Source organism: Aotus nancymaae, unplaced genomic scaffold, assembly GCF_030222135.1.
Source record: "Aotus nancymaae isolate 86718 unplaced genomic scaffold, 86718_ANA_hifiasm-v0.15.2.pri h1tg000043l, whole genome shotgun sequence".
Lineage (NCBI taxonomy): Eukaryota > Metazoa > Chordata > Mammalia > Primates > Aotidae > Aotus > Aotus nancymaae.
In genome coordinates, this window is record NW_026988457.1 from 2834007 (window position 1) to 2854932 (window position 20926).

At 45.0% G+C, this 20926-nt stretch overlaps 1 protein-coding gene across 2 annotated transcripts in view; it reads left to right on the plus strand.

Moving 5' to 3' along the window:
- The window catches only part of ALOX5AP (arachidonate 5-lipoxygenase activating protein), a 50378-nt gene extending 30331 nt beyond the window's left edge, over positions 1 to 20047 (plus strand). For both annotated transcript variants that reach the window (XM_012474143.2, XM_064361732.1), the window contains 3 exons: positions 5439 to 5509; positions 11494 to 11575; positions 19565 to 20047. In XM_012474143.2, the coding sequence (XP_012329566.1) occupies positions 5439 to 5509; positions 11494 to 11575; positions 19565 to 19727 (316 nt within the window). In that variant the 3' untranslated portion in view covers positions 19728 to 20047. The remainder of the gene's footprint in view (positions 1 to 5438; positions 5510 to 11493; positions 11576 to 19564) is intronic.
- The last annotated feature ends 879 nt before the right edge of the window (positions 20048 to 20926 follow it).

Sequence of the window (20926 nt, forward strand, 5' to 3'; positions counted from 1 at the left end):
GAAATCTTTTGCTAAACTGATTACAGAAAAGTTTCTATTTTAACATCTAGGCCTTCCATGTATTAATTCTCAGAATCAATTTAAGATGTTTAAAGGTGATTTAAGACATTTTAAAACCATTTGAAGGAGAGTACAGAAATTACGTCGGTTGCCGTCAGCCTCTTTGCACCATTGGAGAGAGAGATACTAGAGCCCCACCTCGGACACATCCACATGCAAGAGGTGCAAAGAAGGTGTCTTTGATGAGGCAAGGTCAGAACTTCTCCCCAGATGCAATCCAAAGAAAGCATTCCTACTATACTATACCAGTTTGGAAAGAGAAACTTCTGCCCGGTGATTGCATTCTCATTGGTCACATTGTGTTCCTATGGGCTCCTCAGCTCAACCGATTTGGAGAAGTTACAGTGCAATTTCACCATATCTGGTTAGAAGATAAGTTTCCACTTTGCTGGCAATGAAGAAGAAATGGAGCAGGCCAGGCTGTGTAGTTTCTGCCACGTCCCTCCAGGATTGAGTAGCTCTGTTTCTAAGAAGCCATGGTGCTTAAACCTGGCCTTGCTAGTTGCCAGCCTCCAAATTGCGGAAGTGCCCTTCGGCTGGTGTCTGTGCTGTGTTGTTTGGGAAGGTGGTCTGGAAGTTCTGCAGCCATTGTGGGACTCCAGAGATAAAACGCATAAGAGGAGAGCGGAAGGCGATTGTTGCTACTTGGACATCCCCACTGTAGGTGTTGCAGCCCAGCTCTCAAAGCCCACGGGTCTGCAAACTCAGTCTCCATGAGAGGGGAGGAGAAGGATGACGGAGGGGAGAGACAGCTGTGGAGAGGTAGGAACTAAGCGGGCAGGGTGGAGTGTTTTCTTTAAGATAAAAATTATCTGGACATTGCTGTGGTTCTTTTACAAAGACCACTTCCTCCCTGGGCCAGCAACGTATCTGTGTGCCTTTCTGCGTTGTAAAAAGGGCCAGAGATCAATGCAGCAGGCAGCTACATGCTGCCAAAAGCCAGAGGCAGCTGGTCTGTCTGCCTGTGCCAGGAAACCACTAGGAACAGGGTTGTGTGTTATTCTAGGAGAAAGTCGTCCCTGCACTAACTTCTCCAGGGGCATCTGAGAGCAGCAAAAAGGGTTGCAAGATGACCCGTGAGTCTGCAGGAAGAAAAGAACATGCATTGAATCTTGCTATCTGAAAAGTAAGAAATGACGCTTTACTCATTTTTTATATATACATGGACAGTAGTTTGTGTATGTAGTTTATACGCGAATATACCTGTTATAAGGTTGCATACCCAAAACTTTTGGTTGATGGGATGTGGGATCATAAATGTTTAGTGACCATAGCTACCAAGGAAAAATGACATGAAGGATAAATGATACTGATGGGTTAAAAGGCTGGATGCATGTATTTTTAGCATGAAATATGACTGTTGACTGATACAGATAGCTTAAGATTCTGGGGTAGCTGATGAACAGATACCCCAGCCAGTGTGGCTCATCAGCTCAGACTTGGCCTTGATTAATGGGCTGTTCTTCCATCATTTCTCAATCATTTCTTCTTCCACCTGATTCTCAGGATAGAGCTGAGTCAGGGTTTGAGAGCTAAAAGGAATTGGACCTGGACTCTGTTCACGTGTATATTTTAATATTTATTTATTTATTTATTTATTTATTTGAGAGACAGAGTCACACTCTGTTGCCCAGGCTGGAGTGCAGTGGCACAATCTTGGCTCACTGCAATCTCCGCCTTCCAGGTTCAAGCGATTCTCCTGCCTCAGCCTCCCATGTAGCTGGGATTACAGGCACCCGTCACCATGCCTGGCTAATTTTTGTATTTTTAGTAGAGATAGGGTTTTGCCATGTTGGCCAGGCTGATCTCGAGCTCCTGATCTCAGGTGATCCACCACCTCAGCCTCCCCAAATGCTGGAATCATAGGTGTGAGCCACTGCACCAGGACTGTTCATGTGTATAAAACACAGTTTAATGCCCTATTCCCAGCCGATGAGCACGGCTAGAGCAGCCTTGGTCAAAGTTCGGTTTTTGGAGAAAACTCCTAGTTAGCTGACCTAAGGTTCCTCTTTGTGAGTGTGAAGTAAGCACAGGCTACACAGAGAAGAGTCTCTGAAGAGGTGTGATTTCCTAAATGGATTACAAATTCATGGACTTTTAACAGGTGTTACGGGGATAACAAGTTCTTTTTAGACAGACTTTTGAGGACGTTTAAAGGCACTCTGATTCTTGGTTTTCTAAGAGGAGAATGTGTTATTTAACTGCGGACACCCCCACCCCCCGCTTTTTACAAAGTGTATCAAAACATGTTTTGGGAATACCACCCTTACGTCGCTTCTCCCTACATCTCTCCATGTCTATTCTAGACTCACTGTCTTTCTTTTTTTTTTTTTTTTTTTTTTTTAATTGAGATGGAATCTCGCTCTATCACCCAGGCTGGAGTGCAGTGGCGTGATCTTGACTCACTGCAACCTCTGCCTCCCAGGCTCAAGCAATTCTCATGCCTCAGCCTCCCGAGTAGCTGGGATTACAGGCATATACCATCATGTCTGGATAACTTTTGTAACTTTAGTAGAGACAGGGTTTCACTATGTCGGCCAGGCTGGTCTGGAACTCCTGACTTCAGGTGATCTGCCCACCTCAGCCTCCCAAAGTGCTGGGATTACAGGCGTGGGCCACTGGTGCCCGGCCTAGGCTCACTTTCAAGTAGCATAGACTTGTAAAAGTATTTAAAGGTGAGAGGTCTACAATGATCCCGTTAATTAGTATTGCTACTATTATTAATAAACTGTTATTAATTATATTTACTTACTTTAAATTAATCCAAGCTAATCAACAGAACACTAAAGAGTTTCTAAGTTTTATTCCCAGAGGTGGAGAAAAATGAAAGGGAATATAGCAACGAGTTCTTTCCTCCATAAAAACATGAATAGTGCAGTGTGTCAAGTTGAACATAGCACAGCAAACTGCTGCAAGATCTGCTGGGGGATTACAGGCATGAGCCACTGTACCTGGCCAATATTAATAGGTTTTCAAGCAATAAGAGCACCAGATATTTTATCCTATCAGACACAGAATGTTATTCGACTAACCAAAAAAGGAATTTTTTTCTCTAATTCTCTTGAACCGGAAAATGAATCACATTTTGTCAGTCCTGAGGCTGCAATTTTGTGCCTCTAGTAATATATAAGAATAGATGTGTTGCCAGTGCCCAGTAGCTGCTGTAACTGTAACTTTGGGACCTGCTTCTTCACTAAGCACTTCACCCCAATGGTAAATTCGTAGGGGCCTCCTGCCCTTTGGAGCTCCTACTGTGTCCACTACATCAGTGGAAATTCTGGGATTCAGAGCCCTTTGCAAGCTCAGCAGGGGTCTGCTCCTTCTATCCTATTCCTGGTTTTTGATTGTGCCTGGATTCCAGGGTATGTTACACAGGTTTCTCATCTATTGCCTTCATAGACTTCTCCAGAAAAGGATCTTTTGACCATTAGAGGAGCATGAAGATTCCAGTGGCCAGGCACAGATAGCTTGATCTTTCTGGGTTCTCTGCAGGGTACAGATAAAGGACTGGCCATTTCTGAGTTTTCAGTGGTACCAGCTGAGGCATGAGACTCTAACAGTTTGCACAAGCTGTTTGAAATTGTGTCTTCGTTTTTACTTACATAAGCACATGAAACCAGTAGTGCTCACACGGCAGCATGCATACGGAGGGCTTGTTAAAGCAGACTTCTGGGCCCCAACCCAGAGTTTTTAATTCTGCTGGCCTGAGGTGGGCATGAACATTTGCGTTTCTAACAAGTTCTCAGTGCTGCTGCCACCACTGGTCCCGAGAGCACGCCTGGAGAACTGCCACCTTCGACCACTGACTGTGAGAGTTCACCTGGACCTCAGAATTATGATCTGTCTCTCAGTTTCACAGATAAGGAAACTAAGTCCAGAGAGATTGTTTTGCCAATGATGAACGACAGGTTAAAGTCAGGATGGAGACTTTAATCCTAATCAAGTGTCCTTTCCAACGTATTTATTTCCCTCTCTTTTTATGCCTCTCAAGTCTAGTTATGCTGTTTTTCACGGATGGGCATATTTATTGTCTTGATCTGGACTGCAAACTTCTCAGGAGGACACCTATGATTTAATTTAGTGTAGTTGAAGAGTTAACAGAAATGGCTTTGGAGACAGAGTGATAATGTTGTGAATCCTGGCTTTGCCACTCCCTAGATGGATGACCCTGGGCAAGTTATTCAGCTTCTGCAAGCCTCAGTTCCTTATTGGAAACGCGAGAGCAATTGTGGTAGGCAGAATAATGGCCCCCTCCGCAATCATGCCCACATTCTAATCCCAGGAACCTGTGAATATGTTATATTAGTTACATGGCAAGGGGAACTTTAGGCAGCTAACCAGTTGACCTTAAAATAAAGAGATTATCCTGGATGATCTGAGTAGGACCTGATGTAACCGCAAGGGTCTTTTTAATGTGGAATAAGGAGGCAGAAGAGTAGATGTCAGAGTGATTCAAAATAAGAAAAATTTGATGGGCCATCCCTGACTTTCGGGTTGGAAGGAGGTTCTGGGCCAAGGAATATAGGTGACCTCTAGAAGCTGGAGAAGGTAAGGAAATGGTTTCTCCCCTAGAAGATCCAGAAGGAGTACAACCCTGCTAATATTTTGACTTTATAGCCCATTGAGTTTTATTTTGGATTTCTGGCCTCCTGAACCTTAATAAAGGCATGTTGTTTTAAGCCACTCAAGTTTGTGGCCACTTGTTACAGCAGCAAGAGGAAACTCATACAATCGTCATGTGTACTCACAGAAATACGGTGAGTTAAAAAGAGAGGATGGGTGGAAAACACCCATGGGAGAGTGAGAACTCTCCAGGGAGTGAGGACTATGCCCAGCACACTGTGATCACCCTATCAGCAAGCTCACTTTCTGAGCACTAGCTTTTTTCAATTGATCTTGGCATCTTTAATGCTTGAAGATGACCTTTCTTTGCTCAGCCTGGCTTGCAGACCTGGTCTGATTTGTGTATCTGATAGAGAAGTTTCCTTAGTTGAACTCTCCTCCCCCACCATCCCCATGCCAAAGTGGCCACATCTTCTGTCTGCACTGCTCACTCTTTAATTCCAAGAAGCTCAGGGGCACCGCCAGGAACAGGAATGCTGCCAAAGCGAATACATCAAGAAACCAAGTCTCCCTGACGCGTCACCGTAGGAACAGAGTTAGTGGATTATGAACATGTGTTTGCTTTATACCATTGTTTGTTTCCCAGGTGGCAACTGGCTGCCCCATCTTATTGGGTAGATGCAAGTGGAATTATGAATGGGATTTATGCTTCAGGCACGACGGTGATTATTAACTTCAATGTTCGGGTAATTTTCAGACCACATTGCAGTAACCTGTTCTCTGATTGTTTTCCTCCTTGTTTATTTTTTCTGCAGCCAGAACTGTGTAGATGCGTACCCCACTTTCCTTGCTGTGCTCTGGACTGCGGGGCTACTCTGCAGCCAAGGTAACTCAGACTTCCCTTTGTTCGTTCTTCTTCTATAAAGTGCATCTCAAGGAGGTTCAAAGGGCAGGCTTTTTGTTGAGAGGACTTTGCCTGACCTCTGGCTCCCAGGCGTGAAGCCCTGGAGAGGTGAGAGCCCTCGGGAGGCTGTGTTTCAGGCGTACTCTGCGCCCATGCAGAGCGGGTGTGATAATGCATTGCTAATGCTTGCTCCCCGGTGACTGGTTGAGAGCTGCTGTGCTGACAAGGGTGGTTTAAGGCTAAATGTGACTCAGAATCCTTAAGCAGTGTTAGCTCAGATACAAGGGCATTATAAATGAGAGTGCCTGCAGGATCTATTCTGGGACTGCTGTCACTTGGCTCTTCTGCTAATAAGCTTTCAGTGTGGTGGCCCTCCTTCAGGCATGTTTCCACTAAGCCGTGGGCTGGATGCCACATCCCTGGCCTTCCCAGGGTTATCAGCAGCCCACAGTCTTGACTGGAGCAAGTTGGAAATACAGATCAACCTCCAGAGTTGATTTAACATTGAGTGGAAATCAGTCAGACTTTCTGATCCCCTTTCGGGGCCACGCCTGGCACTGTGCCTGGTGGTGGCTCGGCATGAACTGGCCAGCTTCTGTGGCCTGCAGGATACAGGCAGAAAGGCCACACTCAGTCCCATGATGAACTGTTTAAGTCTTATTATTGTCTCCCTGCTTTATAAAGTAGATAGAGTAGATCTTATTTCCCTTACTACCTTTCAGGATACTTTGATTCAGGGAGATGAAGTAACTTGCTTACAGCTACTCAGCTGGTGTATAACACAGGCAGAATCAGTGCCTGCGTCTTGTGGCTTAAAATTCTGGATTTTTCACAAATATCCTCCTACTTTGTTTATTTACATAATAAATATATATTGAAGAGCTACTATGTGCCAAGCCCTGTGCCTGGATATACAGTGATAAATAAAAGAGATGGTGGTGAAGCACAGGCCAGCTGGTAAGATGGACCACAGAAGTCAGTGAATGGAGACATTGCCAGGAGTGAGAAGGGCCGTGGGGGCAAAGAATTAAGTTGATGAGAGAGATCCAAGATGGCTGATGATTAGCAGCTCGGGCACGTACCTCCCAGTGAAAGCGCAGGGAACGAGAGGACGCCACACTTTCAGACGAATATTAGTTGCTCACGGACCAGGAGATTCCCAGTGGAGGAGCTCCACGGGTCGCCAGGGCGACTCTTGTGGCCGGCGTGGCGGTTTTGCTGGTGCCTTAGCATGCCAGTTCTTGGTGCAGAGTCCGGAGATTCCCGGGAAGAAAAGCACCATCAATCTTAACACTGCTGTTTTGGCCGGCTCAGTGGATTGCTCGGATTTCGGCGCAGGGAATCAACAAGTTGGACGTCAGAGACCCAGTTAGAAAGTCGGTAATTATAAAGACAACAGACGGACAAATATATAATGAAGGGAAGAAACCAGCGTAAAAAGGTAGAGAATACTCAAAATCAGAATGCCTCTCCCTCTACAGGGGATTGCAATTCCTCATCAGTAACGGAACAAGGCTTAATAGATTACACGTGTGTTCCAATAACAGAAGCAGGTTTCAAAACGTGGGTGATAAGAAACTTCTGTGAATTAAAAGAACTTGTTCTAACCCAATGCAAAGAAACTAAGAACCTTGACAAAAGGTTTGACGAAATGTTAACGAGAATGGACAATTTAGAGAAGAATATAAGTGAATTGATGGAGCTGAAAAACACAACACGAGAACTTCGCGAAGCATGCACAAGTTTAAACAGTCGAATTGATCAAGCAGAAGGAAGGATATCAGAAGTCGAGGACCAGCTCAGTGAAATGAAACGAGAAGACAAGATTGGAGAAAAAAGGATGAAAAGGAATGAGCAAAGTCTCCAGGAAATATGGGACTATGTGAAAAGACCTAATTTACGTTTGATAGGTGTACCTGAATGTGATGAAGAGAATGAATCCAAGTTGGAAAATACTCTTCAGGATATCATTCAGGAAAATTTTCCCAACCTGGCAAGGCAGGGTAATATTCAACTCCAGGTAATACAGAGAACACCACAAAGATATTCTTCAAGACCAACCCCAAGGCACATAATCTCCAGATTTATTAGGGTTGAAATGAAGGAGAAAATGCTAAGGGCAGCCAGAGAGAAAGGTCAGGTTACCCATAAAGGGAAACCTATCAGACTTACAGCAGATCTCTCAGCAGAAACCCTACAAGCCAGAAAAGAGTGGGGACCAATATTTAACATCCTTAAAGAAAAGAACTTTCAACCCAGAATTTCCTATCCAGCCAAACTAAGCTTTATGAGCGAAGGAAAAATTAAATCTTTTGCGAACAAACAAGTACTTAGAGAGTTCACCACCACCAGGCCTGCTTTACAAGAGCTTCTGAAAGAAGCACTATACATATAAAGGAACAACCAATATCAGCCTTTCCAAAAATATATCAAAAAGCAAAGAACTTTAACATAATAAAAAATTTACATCAACTAATGGGCAAAACAGCCAGCTAGCATCAAACGCCGGTATTAAACTTATATATATTTTAATTGGATAAAAAGCCAAAACCCATCGGTATGCTGCATCCGGGCCCATCTTACATGCAACAATACACAAAGACTCAGAGAGAAGGAGGAAGATTTACCAATCTAACAGAGAGTAAAAATAAACTAATAAACAAAAAGCAGGAGATGCAATTCTCGCCTCTGATAAAGTAGACTTTAAAGCAACAAAGATCAAAAGAGGCGAGGAATGACATTACATAATGGCAAAAGGATCAATGCAACAAGAAGAGCTAACGATTCTATAGATCAATGAGATAGAAAATTAACAAGGATATTCAGAACTTGAACTCAGACCCGGAACAAGTAAACTTAATAAACATTTATAGAACTCTCCACTTCAAATACACAAAACATACATTACCACCTCACACCTATTCCAAAGGTGACTATATAATTGGAAGTAAATCACTCCTCAGTAATCGCATAGCATTTCATAGGTTTAAATTAAATATTGGTTGGCTGTTTGTTTGTTATCTTCTTCCCTTATTCCTTCCTGACTACATCATTAAGTATAATTATCAGTATAAAAGAGGTTTTCAATACCCATTACTGAATTGCATTCTAGCCTGGGCAAGAAAGCAATACTCCCATTCTCTCTCCCTCTTTCTTTTCCTTCTCCCTCCTCCCCATTCTCTCTCTCTCTTTCTCTTCCTTTTTCCTCCTTCCTATTCTCTCTCTCTCTTTCTCTTTAAAAAAAAAAAAAAAAAAAAAGAATTAAGTTGAGTGATAGAGAGCAGAGGTGAGGCACGGCAGCAGAAACCACTCAAGGGACACCACGTGGCCTCCTTCTGTGCTTAGAAGCCTGTCAGTAAGCTCACCATGTATTTCCTGTTTTCTATCCTGAGTTAAATAGGAAACATGTCTTGCATTTACTTGAAAAATCAAGTCAAACTATACCCTTGCTAGGAGTTATGGTTCCTTTTATGTCTTAGATGATACTTGATCTAGATGAATGTGGACTTGCTCTAGCTAGATAAATACAAAGGGAGTTTGAAGATGTTTCGTAGCCCTGGAAATATGTATTTCCTGTCAAAACAAGCTTTGTCATTGCCAGCAGACAAAAGCATCAGTAAGCCTTGGTTGATAATAATTTCTTATGACTATAGTAGATTGTAGAACTTTTTTTTTTTTTTTTAGCAGATAATTCTAGTCCAAATCCCCCACTTTCTAGAGCAGGAGCTCAAGTCCCAGAGGAACAAGTGGCTTGCACAAACCTCAGAATTTTAAGCCTGGATTGTACCCTCTTGGTGTTCCCAGCAGCCCACTTCCCTGAAGGAGGCGCTCACCTTCCTTGCAGAGTGGTATGAGTGTGGTCATTTTCCACCCATAATCTCTGTTAGCTCATGTTCAGTTGAGTTAAGTTGAAAGAAAAATGGACCAGGAAGTTGGAGCAGAGTCATTCAGATGGTTCAACATAGGAAAAACTTTGTCTAAGGCAAATCATGACTGTGACAGTTTTGTGACTTTTAGAGAATAGGATGAAGCTCAAAGTTTCTCTTCTGCTTTGATTTTCTGATCTACCAGATAACAATAGTATTTTGGAAGGCGTTGTGGAGGAGTTGTGGAAAGAAATGGGTTTTGGGGAGTGGCTGATTGGAGGCAAATCCAAGGACGCTCATTGCTGGTGTATGACTCCAGGCTGTTACTCAGCTTTTCCAAGCCTCAGTTTCCTCACTGTAAAACAGGACCGTGGTCTAGCTAGTAGCATTCCTACAGTGAGTGAAATTATATGTATAAAGCTCCTGACACAGTGCTTGGCAGATATCAGACTGAGTCATGTAAAACTGCCAATATCTGGCTATTTATGACCTACAACAATAGCATTTCATATGATTCTGCCTAACAAGTGAAGCTCAATAAATGTTATTGTTGATAATGCTGGTGGTAGTGATAAAGTTTTGAAATCAGAAAGACCTGGTTTCGAATTCCACCCCTTTACTGGCCTGACTTACTTTCAATCATCTGACAAATATTATTTTGAAAACCCCTATGTGCCAAGCACTGTGGCAGGCTCAGAGATGATTAGGAAAAAGACAAACGTCCTCATGGACCTTTTGGCCTGAGCCTAAATTTCCTCATCTGTCAAATGATGACAGTAACACACTCCTTACCAGCCAGCTGGGAGGGTTGGAGACCCAAGTTCCCAAAACGCCAGGAGCACTGGGGCAGGTGAAGTGGAGTTTTTAAACTGCTTTTATATCTGTGACTCCAGATAACACTAGTTGCAGCAGAGTTAACACCCAGCTCCAAGCCTTCAGGACTTCATAGAGTCATCAGGGCACTGCTCCTGACAGTTTCCCAAAAGGCTAGAACGCAGGGAAATCTCCTTTCCTAGAGCTCTTTTCTAAACAGTAGCTATTGGTTCAGGAAAGGTTAAACATTGTCTTGCAGGGAGGCTCAGGGCTGAAGAGTGTGCTTTTAAGAGAACCAGCTTCAGAGCTGGGTTCCGGGTTTAAGTCCTACCCTCTGCCCCTCTTTACCAGCTGATAGCCTTATGCAAGCCTGGTTGACTGCCTGAACCCACGTTTCCACATCTGGAAATAGAAATGTGGGTACTAGTTATGTTGAAAGGATTCACGTTAGATGATGGATATGCAAATATCTTGTAAACTAGGGGTGTCCAATCTTTTGGCTTCCCCAGGCCACATTGGAAGAAGAGTTGTCTTGGACCGTACATAAAATATACTTACAGTAACAACAGCTGATGAGCTAAAGAAAAAAGTCACAAAAAATATCTCATAATATTTTGGTGGTTGTGGTGGTGGGTGGGTTTTGTTTTGGTTTGTTTTCTTCTCTTATTTTTTTATTTTTATTTTTTTGAGATGGAGTCTTGCTGTGTTGCCCAGGTTTGAGTGCAGGGGCGAGATCTTGACTTACTGAAACCTCCATCTCCTGGGTTCAAGAGATTCTCCTTCCTCAGCCTCCCGAGTAGCTGGGACTAGAGGCTCCCACCACCACGCCTGGCTAATTTTTGTATTTTTAGTAGAGAAGAGGTTTCACCACGTTGGTCAGGCTGGTCTCAAACTACTGACCTTGTGATCCACACTCCTCGACCTCCCAAAGTGCTGGGATTACAGGCGTGAGCCCTCACGCCCTGCCAAAATCTCATCACGTTTTTAAGAAAGTTTATGAATTTGTGTTGGGCTGCATTCAAAGCCGCCCTGGGCCATGTGTGACCCGAGAGCCGCAGGTTGGACAAGTTTGCTGTAAACAATGCCATGATGCCGGCCTCAGGTAATGTCAATATTAGGAAGGGTCTCAGTTTTCCTCTAGCTTTTAGACTCTTTTTCTGAAGTGCGTGTGTCCTCTGCTAGATTTTGTGACCAATGTTGATTCCCTAACGACTATGCTAAAATTGTGCTAACAGCATGTTTTGGTGGCTGCGAAACTGACACAAGTGTTTTCATTTCTCCACTTAGTTCCCGCTGCCTTTGCTGGACTGATGTACTTGTTTGTGAGGCAAAAGTACTTTGTCGGTTACCTAGGAGAGAGAACGCAGAGGTAGGTAACTGGGCCTACTAAAGAACTGTGGAGCGATTCCTGATTTTCGAGCAGGAAGAGTGATAATTCAAAACAATATTTGACTAGATTCATGGCTCTGTAGCATCCCCTTGGGTGGGAGTGAGAAGGCTGATGAGGACCCCTGATCCTTCTCTCCCTAAACTTTGAAGGCTCTGAAAATACAGCTGGGGGACTTTTCCAGTTCTCTTATTAAACAATTCTTCTGCATGGTGTTGACTTTTCAAAGCGTGCTTCAGTGCTGTTCGCTGCACGTGCCTTGCAACCCCACACCCTGCACTCCCACCCTGCAGAGTCTGGTGCTGGAATGATGTTTTATGTCTGGGCTCCCAGGCCTCCAGGGAGTGAAACGTCTCATTGTTTGTCTAGAGAAATGAAAACTAAAGCTTGCACCTTGTGGTAAGTTGTCCTGAGGAGCAGCGCTTCTAGGGACCAGCAGAAAGAATGTTGGGAAAATAAGATACAGAAAGATGCAGACATGATATGATGGCCGGGTGTGGTGGCTCACACCTGTAATCCCCGCACTTCGAGAAGCTGAGGTGGGTGGATCACCTGAAGTCAGGAGTTCAAGACCAGCCTGGCCAACATGGTGAAACCCATCTCTACTAAAAAATATACAAATAATTAACCAGGCATGGTGGCATGTCCTGTAATCCCAGGAGGCTGAGGAGGAGAATCACTTGAACTCAGGAGGCAGAGGTTTCAGTGAGCCAAGATTGTGCCATTGCACTCCAGCATGGACAACGTGAGCAAAACTCCGTTTCAAAAAAAAAAAGAAAAAGATGCAGGACGCAGACATGAGACTGTGAAACTGACGAGAGTCACCGTTGCATTGTTTATAGATGTTGCCAGACAGAAAGCCTCAAAGCAGCACAGTACCTTCCTGACACCTGGACTGGGAAATCTACATTTTAGTAAAATAAATGCTGACACAGAAGAAATGCTGGAGTTAGAGTATGCCATCAGTTCCTTAAAGATTGTAATTCCTAATGCACTAGTAGGGATCCGGGTGCCAGGAATGTGTTCTGCGAGGCTGCTGCCCCAGGTGCCGACCCCGGCCTTCCACACCATTTTCCTTCCTTCTCTCTGTTCACAGCTGCTCTGTCTTTCACAATAACACCCTTCTGTAGTGGCTAATGGGCTCTATGATTAGATAGCATCCTTTAGCAGTGACAAAGGCAGTGACATCCTGGGGAGGTCAGCGGGTGAAAGTGCTATATCTGGAAAACCTGAGAGCCTGTGAAGCTCAAGGACTTGACGGGGGTTAGACGGCGAGCCGGGCTACAGCTGGGAAAAGAGTGACTGTTCTTCCGGCAGGTCCTTCCCTGTGCCATCTCTTTCTTCATTCCTTTCTAGTGGCATTCTTATTTATCCTCTAAATCCACAATTCCATTATCTCTCCTATTCTTATCAACACTGCCCTAAATGATATTCTTTATTCTCTTTTGCCCTGGAAAACCTCTATCATGCCTTTCCCCGGGTGATTACCTCTTGTTAAGAATGGGGGTGGAATGTCTAGCAATGAAATAAGAGAGAGTCTTCTCTTCTGCCTGGCTCCCTGTGCAGCCCTATCTTATCCCCCCCTGCCCCCCGCAAAGTCCCAGGGATGTGGCTCAGTCACCGCTCCTCTCTTCATCTGTTACCACTTGCTTTAGATCCTACAGCTGCTTTAAATCCGAGACAATCTGCAGAGCATGACAAAATGTGTCTACCTACCCACATGTCCTTTTAACTTTAAAGGTTTTACTGATTCCTATTAGGGAACCAACAGGTGGCAAAAATAAACAATAAGGCCAGGCGTGGTGGCTCATGCCTGTAATCCCAGCACTTTGGGAGGCCGAGGCAGGCAGATCACCTGAGGTCAGGAGTTCGAGACCAGCCTGGCCAACATGGTGAAACTCCATATCTACTAAGAACACAAAAATTCGCCAGGCATGGTGGTGAATGCCTGTAATCCCAGCTATTTGAGAAGCTGAGGCAGAAGAATAGCTTGAACTCGGGAGGCAGAGGTTGCAGTGAGCTGAGATGGTGCCACTGCACTCTAGCCTGGAGGACAAGAGGAAGACTGTGTCTCGGAAAAAAAGAAGATTGATTTACAAGAAATCTTTAGAATAGTAGATTTCTTTGGACCTCATTGAAATATAAATGGCCTGACTTATGTCCCTCCCTGGTCTCCCTCTTTAGATGATAAGAAGAGGATCCTCCCAGCTCCATAACCCACCGTCTGCGTGGATTCTAGAACCCCTTCTCCTCTCCTGTCACTGTGATAGGCATTATTGATGAATCACGGTGCTCTTTCTTGCAGAGACCAAACCTGGCCTCAGAATCCTTCTTAACACAGGCACTGCTTAACACAACCTCTCTGAGCGACTGTCATCAGTAGAAATAATAGATGCTGTAAGAATTGTCTAAACCTAATCTAGACCAAAATATGCCCTGACATAGATGCAAGCCAGTGGGGCTCTATGGTTGGATGCAAGAAGATTTTCAATCCTGCTTCTAGAAGCTACTTGCTGAGATCCTCTTCGATTGGGCCTACCTCCTCCCCAGGTCCTCTTCCTGTTCCTGGGCTATTTCACACTTGGACTCCACAGACCTAATGCCCTTGGGACTGGCTTTAGTTCTTGACCTCATCAACCAAGGAGACATTGCTTGATGAGATCCTTCTCCTGGAATTTCTCTCTTGGACGCCAGATGATCCCTTGCCCCTTTCCAGAAGTTGCTTCAGCCCTGTCTGCTTCAGAAGTTCAGTGTCATCCTTGGTCCAGTGGGTAGGGAAGACATTCCATAATATATGCCCCAGTCTGAGCTTCTTCCTTCAGGCTTCAGGCTGCCCTGTGAGGATTTTGCAGCTTCCCTTTTTGTGCCCTCTAGAAGTTTTTGGCTCTATTTTCAGCCCTTCATCCTACTCTCTGACCCCTTCCTCTATCCTGTTTAGTTCACCTGTAGCAGTTACTACCCAGCAGTTAAGGATGAATCTTGGTTTTGTTTCTTTTTTCTTTTCCTTTCTTTCCTTTCTTTTCTTTTTCCTCTTCTCTTTTCCCCTCCCCTCCCTTCCCCTTCCCGTGCCTTACCTTACCTTACCTTACCTTACTGAGTCTCGCTCTGTTGCCCAGGCTGGAGTGCAGTGGCCTGATCTTGGCACCCTGCAACCTCCACCTCTTCCCAGGTTCAAGTGATTATTGTACCTCAGCCTCCTGAGTAGCTGAGATTACAGGCGTACACCACCACGTCGAGCTAATTGTTTGTATTTTTAGTAGAGATGGGGTTTCGATGTTGGCCAGGCTGGTCTTGAACCCTTGAACTCAAACAATCTGCCAGCCTTGGCCTCTCAAAGTGCTGGGATTATAGATATGAGCCACCCACAACACCCAGCCCGAATCTTGGTTTCTTCCCTGTTCATTTAAGCTATTACCTGGGCCCAAACTCAAGGGTACCGGGCACCATCTGGCAACTGACTCTTGGCCTTTTATCACCTACCTTCCCCAGTGGACACTGGGTTGCTCCCTCTTTCTGTCTCTCAGAGTCCTGGCCCCTGTTGGGGCTCCCACTGATCCTCTGGACAATTTGAAGTTCTCAGCTCAATGGTGAGTGGGCAGTGACTGCCAACTCTCAAGGCCACTCAGGTTACCCCACTCCTCCTTCTCCTTAGTTGCTCACTCACTCCTCATTCACTCAACATTCATTCAGTAGATATTTGCTACCTGCTCTGCGCCAGGTACCAGGTCAGTTGCTGAAGGAATAACAGTGAACACGACGGAGGCTTTGCCCCCAGGAGACCCAGGAACACATTGCAAGACCAACAAGACTCAACTTGCCGAAATAATCATAGACCTAGTTCTCAACAGGCAAGAAGACTGATTCCTCCTTGTCATTTCTCCTCCTCGCATCTATGTTTTAGAGTCTGTGGGTTCCTCCAAGTGTAGACTGTGGTGTTACTTTGCCAGAGTTTGAGAAGAAACATTCTCCTCTTGGAAAGCCAGGAAGCACAGATGGATATCAAGGCTGCTGTTTCTAAAAGCAAACCCCACCAGACAACAGTATTAGAATCATCTGTGGTGCTTATTAAAGATACAGATTCCCGGGCCCCATCCCAGACTTATGAATCGGAATCTCTGCCAGAGGAGGCCTGAGAATTTGCGTTTTCAGATGATTCTGCATTCTCAGATAACATGTTCTTCAGGTGGGCCTGAGAATTTGCGTTTTCAGATGATTCTGCATTCTCAGATAACACGTTCTTCAGGTGTTTCTTACTCACACTGGAGCTTGGGAATCGCTGAAGTCTGTTCACGTGTCTTTGAGAAATGATTCATTCATTTCAGAAATATTTGCAGAGGTCCTGATTTACTGGAGATTTGTGGGTGTGCAGGGGAGAAATATCTTGCCCTCACAAAGCTTACAATTTTTATTTCCTTTTAGAAGTCACCAGGTTTAAAGTGACACTTCCCTAAATTCTGAAAAGAACAGAATTTTAAAACCAGAAGGGACCATAATGTTTTCTGTTCCTACCGGGTATTTTGTGCACATTAAGAACCTGGGGTGGGAAGTGGGGGAGGGGTGGTGACTGGCTGGGGCCACAGAGAGCTGAGCTGGGGCTGGGACTCAGGGCGCTGGGTGCACGGGTGCCCCCATCTCCCACACTATGGCACCTCATCCTAGAAGCGGTCAGCACCTTTGAGATGGGAATTGTTTAGCAGGATGCTTTTGTGTTTTCACATAAGTTTTATATTGCCTGTGGAGGGCACAGTTGTTTTAAAACTAATAACCAAAGCCTGGTCTCTGAAGTCTGAAGGCATTCTTAGGAAGTCACTGCAGTGCAAAGCACAGGACTCCGGCCCCGCACAGGCAGGTCTGAACTCCTACGTTGCTTTTTGCTGGCTGGGGGACCTAAGGTAAATCGTGCACTTCTCCGCTCTGTTTGCCTAGGTGGAAGATAGGTTCACCCCCACAGAATGACTGTGAGAATTAAAGGAAGTCATGGGTATACATTACCCAGACCCAATGGATGCTTAATAATTTAATTCTGACCTTTTCACTCATTTAGAATTATGTATCAATTTTTAGAAACAATGAAAGATGAGTGAGTTGGTTGGTATATAAAAAAAAAATAGAAATCATGAAAGAGTTGTCTTGCTTGTTCAAGGGCTAATGCCCTGGTGCGCCCTGTCCAGGCCCCCAAGCTCTTCCTTCCCGGCTTACAGCATTTCAGGTTCTCCACAGCTTTGCCTGAGCCTGGGGCTTTGCCTGAGCCATCTCCAAACTTGAGAGACTTAAAGGTGCAGCTAATGGCGTGCCCAGCCTGGGGCCACATTCTCCCTGAGCCCTGCAGGCGAGGGAGCAGGAGGCTGAGCTCTTATCTTCCACACCCTGTGCATGGCCTGGGAAGAGTTAAAGCACCCTATTCCTATTCTGCGGGGGCCACGTGCCCCGAACCTTGGAAAAATCCTACCTGAATTTAACAGCACCATTATTTCATCAGGAGGCGCTGCCATTTCATTTTTCACTTTGGTTTTATCTTGAGAGTAAAACAGCTTCGCAAATCACTTTTTCTTGTTTCTGTAATGAGCATATGGTGGCCTCATCCTTGTGATAAATCTGAGCCACTACGATATTTGACTTTTCACAATTTAATTTATCTGAACCCTCTATTCTCTGGCTAAAAAATATCCCTTACTTGGACTTCTTTATTTTATTTTCACTTCCCTTACCAGTACTAGCAGGGGACTCTGTACTCATCTACCGGGGCTGCCATAGCAAAGTACTGCAGCCTGGGGGCTCAAACTACAGAATTTATTCTCTCACAGTCCCAGAGGCTGGAAGTTCAAGATCAAGGTATGGGCAGGGTTGGTTTCTCCTTCAGCCTCTCTCCTTGGTTTGTAGAGGGCTAGCTTCTCCCTGTGTCTTCACATCATCGTCCCACTGAGCGTATCTGTGTCCAAATGTCCTCTTCTTGTAAGACCCAGTCATACTGGATGAGGGTAAACCCATATGACTTCATTTTACCTTAATTATCTCTTTACACGCCCTGTCTCCAAATATAGCCTTTCTGAGGAACTGAAGGTTAGAAGTCAACATACGAGTTTTGGAAGGAACCCAGTTCAGCCCACAACACCCTCTTTTGGGATGTTTATTTCCCCCGTCAGCCTGACAGCTAACTTCACACTGCTGAGTGCCATTTCCTGCCATAATCAGAGAGAGCAGCATTTGGCATCCACAGGTTTAATATTAGAAATCTTATCAATTTGAAAGCCAACCCATATGCTCATAATGTTATTAGTAATTTTTCTTTTTCTTTTCTTCTTCTTCTTTTTTTTTTTTTTTTTTTTGAGATCCAGTCTCGCTCTGTCACCCAGGCTGGAGTGCAGTGGTGCGATCTCGGCTCACTGCAACCTCTGCCTCCTGGGTTCAAATGATTCTCCTGCCTCAGCCTCCTGAGTAGCTGGGATTACAAGCACCTGCCAACACACCTGGCTAATTTTTGTATTTTTAGTAGAGACAGGGTTTCACCATGTTGGCCAGGCTGCTTTCGAACTCCTGACCTCAGGTGAACTGCCCGCCTCAGCCTCCCAAAGTGCTGGGATTACAGGCGAGAGCCACTGCACCTGGCCAACTCATAATTTTTCTACAGCAGGAGTCTGAAAGTCACTCAGCCATTACATTCCTTGCTACTCAAAGTATGGTCCATGGACCGGCAGCATCAGTGCCCACTGAAAGCTTCTCAGAAATGGAAAATCTCAGGTCCCTCTGGAACCTAATGAATCAGAATCTGCATTTTAACAAGCTCCCTGTGGGACACACTCACATCTGAAAAGTGCTGCCAGATGACACCACCCCTATTCCTTGGCCAGCTTCATTCTCTCCCTGGTTTCCTGTTCACAGTCATGTTCGTGAGATAAGACATTCTAACTAGCTCCTTACGCTGGCTCATCTCGTTGTGCAGTCCTGATTGCCTAAAGGTGCCTTTCCGGGATCCTTACTAACAACTATCCTGAGTCATTTGGACTTTCCCAACCTGTTGGCACCACTCAGATGGGCCAGCCACTGCGGCAGTCAGAGGAGGGCTCTGCAGAGGGAGGGCAGAAGCAGGGTGGCCTCTGCATGCCATTAGGAGGTCACATCACTAGGGGATGCCTCCCCACCCCACCTATGATCTGCCGAAGCAGTTTGGGATTTAGTGCCTTGGCGGGAAGGATAGAATGTTAAAACATGCCTTGGCCGTGCAGGGTGGCTTACGCCTGTAATCCCAGCACTTTGGGAGGCTGAGGCGTAAGAATCACTGAGCCTGGAAGGTGGAGGTTGCAGTGAGCGGAGATTGCACCACTGCACTCCAGCTTGGGCTACAGAGTGAGACTCTGTCTCAAAAACAAACAACAACAAAAACGTCTCTCCCTCCATCCAAAAATGCAAGGGCCTGTCTCCTATTGCTGGGTGCCCAGCTCTCATGAATGTGAATGTGAATTATTCCAGGCAGCCTCAGGTGAATAGAATGAACCTTCAGATGCTGCACCTTTCAGATTCATCGGTTTTATCGGCTCATTTAAACTTCACTTCTGACACAGCCCTGCCTGACACACATGTCTATCCTTAGGCACAGCTGCAGAGAGGGTCTGAATGGTCCTAACACTCATTGAGAATGCCCGATGATCAACAGAATCTGCCACCTTCAGGCCGTCAAGGAGCTCTGGAGTTAAGGAAATCATGAGAGCACAGAGAGGCGGGTACAGCAGAGCCTCACGCTGATGGGTTTTGAGGTCTAGGCTCTCCTCGCTTGGGTTTGAAATAAGTTCAATGACTAATAATAGCTGAGACACGTCCATCCTTCATATGAAGTAAGTGGGCAAATGGAGCATTTGTTGAGTGCAAGGAGCTATAATTTAAACCCCATGTATCTAAAAGGGGTAACGTTTTTGTGTGTGTGAAATTGGTGTCATTTGTGCTGCACCTACAGTTTTCTTTTTCCTTCTCTTCCAGCACCCCTGGCTACATATTTGGGAAGCGCATCATACTCTTCCTGTTCCTCATGTCCCTCGCTGGCATATTCAACTATTACCTCATCTTCTTTTTCGGAAGTGACTTTGAAAACTACATAAAGACGATCACCACCACCATCTCCCCTCTACTTCTCATTCCCTAACTCTCTGCTGAATACGGGGCTGGTGTTCTCATCTAATCAATACCTACAAGTCATCATAACTCAACTCTTGAAACGATTCTGCTCCTCTTTAGGTGGCTGTAAATCTTTTGGCCATCTGGGCTTCACAGCTTGAGTTAACCTTGCTTTTCCGAGAACAAAATGATTTCACGTCAGCTCCGCCCCTTGAACGTGACTGTGGCCCCAGATTTGCTACGCCCATCCATTCTGTTTGTTTCTTCACTCACCCCGTTCTCTGAAGATGTTTTGTTACCAGATTTATGTTTTCTTAAAATAAAATGCAGAGATATGTTTTAAGCTGATGGTTGAGAGTTTTTAATTTTTTTAATGGCTTTTGGGGGATGTATCTTTATACCCACAAACAACTAATTTGTTTTCCTTAAACTATATGATAATATTAAAAATATACATCCTGGCCAGGTGTGGTGGCTCACACTTGTAATCCCAGCACTTTGGGAGGCTGAGGCGGGTAGATCACTTGAGGTCAGGAATTCAAGATCAGCCTGGCCAACATGGTGAAACCTTGTCTGTACTAAAAATACAAAAATTAGCCAGGTGTGGTGGTGGGCGCCTGTAATCCCAGCTACTTGGGAGGCTGAGGCAGGAGAACTGCTTGAACCTGAGAGGTGGAGGTTGCAGCGAGCCAAGATCATGCCACTGTACTCCAGCTTGGGCAACAGAGTGAGACTCCATCTCAAATTTTAAAAATGCACATCTGGCTTCTGAAAAAAATCCTTGAGGATTTTTGATGACATTCACCCCTCTTCACTCATGCATGTGGATTAGTTTGGCATCTTCCCATGCTAGCTTCATGCCCAGCACTTTCATGTTATACAGTTCCAAATGTTCTGTAATTCCCTGTGGGAGCCAAACATAAAGCCAGGCCCATCATAGGTGCCCCCAAATGTTGGTGAACCAATGAATAAGTGAATGAATGAGTTTATGAATCTCTGGCTGGCTGTATTTAATGATGTATGTGTGTTGAACCATTTCCCATAGTGTGGACAGATTTGTCCCATAGCGTGGACAGATTTGTCCCACAATATGGGCCTCTTCCCAAAGGCCCTACCTCCTCTTTTTTTTTTTTTTTTTGAGACGGAGTATTGCTCTGTCGCCAGGCTGGAGTGCAGTGGTGAGATCTTGGCTCACTGTAATCTCTGCCTCCTAGGTTCAGGCGATTC